The sequence below is a fragment of the Arachis duranensis genome, chromosome 3 (assembly GCF_000817695.3).
Source record: "Arachis duranensis cultivar V14167 chromosome 3, aradu.V14167.gnm2.J7QH, whole genome shotgun sequence".
Classification (NCBI taxonomy): Eukaryota; Viridiplantae; Streptophyta; class Magnoliopsida; order Fabales; family Fabaceae; genus Arachis; species Arachis duranensis.
In genome coordinates, this window is record NC_029774.3 from 112,947,930 (window position 1) to 112,953,254 (window position 5,325).

General features: G+C 36.6%; 1 protein-coding gene across 1 annotated transcript; it reads right to left on the reverse strand.

Annotated features, from left to right (window-relative positions):
- Positions 1 to 3,954: 3,954 nt before the first annotated feature.
- Positions 3,955 to 4,959, reverse strand: LOC107480232 (protein FAR1-RELATED SEQUENCE 5-like). Its single transcript, XM_016100383.1, has one exon. It carries the CDS (start codon positions 4,957 to 4,959, stop codon positions 3,955 to 3,957), a length of 1,005 nt encoding a protein of 334 aa, XP_015955869.1.
- Between the last annotated feature and the right edge of the window lie 366 nt (positions 4,960 to 5,325).

Sequence of the window (5,325 nt, forward strand, 5' to 3'; positions counted from 1 at the left end):
TACGTATGTTCTTTTGGTACATGCTGATGTTCGATTGTACGGATGACTGGAGCAATAAAAAATGATGCTAAATGACCATCTTCCTTGCTTCAGGTTAGATGAATTAGCTATCTGTAATTAGTGTCCGGAGTTATTTTCCTTCTGTCCACTCTTGATGAATCGGTACGTACTATTGTACTTAGCTTTGTGTATGCCGTTAGAAAATAAGCTGTTCAAATTTTGTCCGGAGAAAACTGAATAAAAGGGGTTTTGTTTTATACTCTGAAATTCGAATTCGTCGGAATTACCAAGTGAAAATGAAATAAACGCAAAAGAGAGTAAGAAAGAAGAGGTTAGCATTTAGTTGAATGAAGGTTTGGTATAGAGTTCTCGAGTTACAGGGATTAAAGTTTGTGTATTTTGTGGTATGTACGTGTTACGGTAAATCCTAGTTTAAATTCGTTGTGATCTATTAGGGTGACTCAGAGGTCGATTATTCGAGTTTGAGAACTTTCCATAACGATCACTGCCATGTGGAAAATGATTTTCCGATTCAGACGGTGGCGATCGTTATAAAAATTTCTCAAACTTGAATAATCGATCTCTGAGGTACTCGAACGAATCACCATGAATTTGAATTTGGATTAACTGTTACCCTTAAAAACCACAAAATATCCATGCTTTAGTCCTAGCAACTCATCAATTCTGTGCCAACCTTCATTCAGCCAAACACTGATATCTTCTTTCATGCTCTATTTTCCTTTTATTTTATTTCCGGTTGGTAGTTCCAATGATATCGGATTTAACGGTTGTCTATGACCTTCGTTACAAATTACAAACTAGCAACTGATTTTGTTATATTGCTAATAGCTTAATATTAATTAACACAGAATGTCATATTAGAAATTATTCTAACACATTCTCAACTACATGCATGAGGAGGAGCCGGAGATGGAGGTACGCATTCTGTATGTCTACAATCGGTTAGTATCGGAATAGATAAATTTTATGTGTATAGTTCATATCCAAATGAATAATTGTTGGGTTTTCAAAATCGATAAAAAAATTGTTAGACAAATGAATTTTCAATCGTCTTCTATGGGATAAATGTAACATGGGGAAGGAGGAAGATGGTAGTCTTTGGTTGTGTGAATGCTGGTGCAGAGTTGTGTAGTTATTGGAATTAAAGCTTGGGTATTTCGTGGTTTTTGAATATGAAGGAGAATCTAGGTTTAGGATCTTAGTGAGGCGTTCGAGTGAATCGGAGATTGAATATTCGAGTTTGACCAATTTCCATGGTGACGATTATGACCATGTGGGAAATAATTTTCTGATTCATATAGGGGTGAGCATTATGGAAACTTCTCAAACTTGAGTATTCAATCTCCGAGGCACTCAAACGGATCACCACGAACTTAAATCTAGCTTCTCCTTTGTATTTAAGAATCACAAAGTACACTTGCTTTTATTTGAATAACTCAACAAGTCAGTTTCAGAGTGCATTCAACCACGTACTATCATCTTCTTTCTTGCTACATTTTACATTCCTTCCATCCCATACATTAATTTCATCCCCGATGGAACTTCCAAGCCCATCGGTTTTGATAGCCCTTTCCAATTTTCTATTTAAGACATTACAATAAGAAAGAATGAAGTAGGCAAAACCGACCCGAAACAATTAATAACACAAGCTTGTTATCGTAGTGTCCCCGTGAATTAACTATATATGTTGCTTCTATAATTCCGTAATGACCTTCATATGCTTAATATAAATTATAACACTAGGTTGTTGTTGTACTGTCCTTGTAAATGCACTATATCTGATGCTTCTATAACTGCTTAATGAGATTCTTATGCTTAATATAAATTGATCACAGCTTTAATTTTTTTTTTGCAAGAGGCGATCGTGGGTTTTGGGTGACTACATCGGTGAGTTGCATGTTCAAATGGCTGCATGAATCAAGTAATTATAATGTTGCAGTCTTTGCTTTCTTGAACTGTCTTCACATATACTTTTGTTATAGTCATTGTTTATTAATTTTTAATATTAGTTAATAATAGTTTACAATGTTACGGATGTCAGATGAAAACATTATGGAAACGTTCAGGCAGAAATCTCAGGAAGCAAAATCCTGCCTATTAAAGTCATGCTGTAGTCAAATAGCTGTAAACAGAGAAAGATACGCTAATGTTAAAGAAATGTCTGTAGGGTTTCAAACTTTTATTGTTCCTAATGTTAAATTCTGTCAATATCTAAGATTAACATCTTCAAAATGTTATTATTCCTAATAATCGAAACTATCATATGCTCAAATATAAATGTGTTTATGTTTACGTTTTTTGCTTTATATATAACAGATTTATGAAACATAATGAATCTCTTAAAATGGTACAAGAAAAACTCGCTATATTTGAAACTACTTTCATACACAGGGCGCCATTTCTCCTAAAAAAATTTCCGATGAATATAGGAAATCCATAATAACAAAACAGATTCACAACCTGAAAGTAACAAAAGAGATTTACAACCATCGATGAACAATTCAACCTTGGAGACTATGACCTATTCAATCTAATAATTTGGTTGGTAAATCAAATGCACTAAGTAGGGAAACAACTAAAATACAGCAATGTAAGCAAAATACATACATATTATTGAACATAATTATCATCCTAATGGACTAAGTAGGGAAAAAAATCAATTAACACAACTATAATTGATCAACTGTATTGCATAATAACAATGTAGCAACTCCTTACTCAAAATTCAACCACAATTAACTGCAACTAGAATACAGCAATGTAAGCAAAACACATACATATTATTCAACATAATTATCATCCTAATGGACATATTCACAGTTAACGTAAATAACAACAAATTGAAACTCCTTAATACCAAGCAATGGCAAATACATTGCGGTCAATAAATCAGGATAAATCATGCTTATGGAACCAAATATTTGCATTGCACTAAATTCAGAAGACTATTCTTCCAATTAGTCAAAGTGTCCTATGCATCGACACGAACAATGCCATGTACGATCCTTGTTTGTTGCCACAAGGCATTGAGGATGGTAACAGATCTCGGACATCAATATGCACATGTGGTGTGTCACATTTTTCATCCATGACATCATTAACGCATTCATAGTTTATGAATGAATGTCCCTTGTCCTGCTGTGACTCCTTCACCTGGTTATGACATCATAATCCCCAATCAGAAACCATAATCATGCATAAAAGCATAATGGTCATTCATCGCAAAGTGGTTAAGAGGAGTTTTATGCATCGCACCTGTGTTAACGAGTAGAGATTTCTGTTGAAAAATCCATTCATGGACGCGATGTCAATGGATTCATTGCTTTCATGGAGGCTCCGCTATTTTATAAATTTTTTTAAACAAGAAGAACAAGATCTTCATTAATTTACCCAGTTCATGACACGGAAATTAGTTTACATTCAAAAAAATTACATCATCAAAAGTGTTGTATTTACCCTTCCGGTTCCTCATACCTGTCGCCGTAAACTTCCTTGTTCCACCCTTTTTAAAAGGCTGCACAAACAGAGGAACATTCACATAGTTTAATGATTTTTAAAGGGACACCCACCGAAGAAGATTTTCACAGCAGGAGCGTAGTTAGAATAAACAAATCGTACCTTGGTCTTAGGTTCTGAATGGTGTTCGAACTTAACTGAGAACGACCTCGAAGAATTAGCAAACCTTTCTGGACTAAAACCTGAGTTCTTGGCTAATGCATTGCCGTCTGATCGATCGCGAGGGTTACCTTCCACACTATGCTGCATCAGATCTGGACAGCGCTTGTAGTAATGATTGTACTTGTGGCAATTAGAGCATGCTCTCTTCTTCCTCCAAGAAGACCTCTTGGAAGGGGCTCCTTTGCTTTTGACAACAAAGGGATCATTGATGCCTTCCACGTTAACATTAGGAGTTGACTTGCCTTGTTTGCGTGACTACAGGCGAATAACTAAATTGACAAGTTCAAACTGGACTTCATCAAATTTTGTAAGATCCTTGCAAGCAATATCACATAGCTTGTTGCAATTCGATGCCAATGCACCAACTCGAAACTTTAAGACCCTTTCGACGTCATCGTTCACAGGCATTTCTGTGCTAATAAATTCGTTCTTTGCATTCTTTGTCCACCTTTTGTAGATCAACGAATCTGGAAACTCAAGTATGTTTTCGAACTTCATGGCACATAAGACATGACTATAGGGAATACCACGTGATTCAAACAGCTTGCACGAGCACAAGAACAGATTCTTACCTCTATCGACTTCCACCCGTCGATCTTTGGCCAGGTCTCCGAGAGCAGTCACACTGAACTCTACCTTGTCTAAGGTTGTGCTTAGTACCTTGATATTCAAAGCCCCTGCCCTTTGAATCTCATTACAAATTTCCTTGAAAATATTTCGCGTGAAATAACATGATGCAGATCTTTCATATACCTCCAACGAGGTAATCATCACTGGCTCTAAGCACTGAGACTTAAAGTCAGCTATTAATTCGTTGTTTCTATACTTCTTTAAGGCCCTATCCAGGTTATGCATGAAGTCAATGAGGGTGTTCTTGCGATTAATATAAAATCTTATGAGAGAATTTATACCTTCGCACTGTGATGTCGTCCTTATGTAACCGAAAAACTTATCCCAGAGAAAACAATGGGACCATATCGCACGAGTTTCGTACGTCTTTTCTATCCAGGTACTCCCAACAAGGTTGTGCTTATCCAAAATGGCTTCCCATCTCCGATCAAAGTCTCTGTGGTCGTTGTTGTCGTATATAAGACCCTTAAAATCCCGCAGCAAATTAGGATTCTTTATAGTTTCACATGCATTTCTTTGCAGATGCCATCCGCATAACCGATGGGTCGCATCAGGAAGAACATTCTTGATTGCATCTCGCATGGCAAGGTCTCCGTCAGTTATTACTGCTTTAGGACTTTTCTCACCCATCACTTCAACAAAGGTTTCCAACAACCACTTATACGTCTCTGTGGTTTCGTCGGATAGTAGGCCGGAGCCGAAGATAACAGTCTACCCGTGATGATTGCATCCGGAGAAAATGACCAAAGGCTTATTGTATTTATTCTTCCTGTAGGTTGAATCAAAGGCAACAATATCTCCAAAGCAGTGATAGTCGATAATTGACTGCCCATCTGCCCAAAAAATATGTTTGAGCCTTTCGTCACTAGTGAACATATACTTTTCAAAGAACAGCGGATCGTTGTTTGACTTCTCAATCAAATAGTTTATTGCCACATTGGCATCCCCATTTTTAACTTTTGACCGACGATAACGATCAATGTGGTTGTACAAATC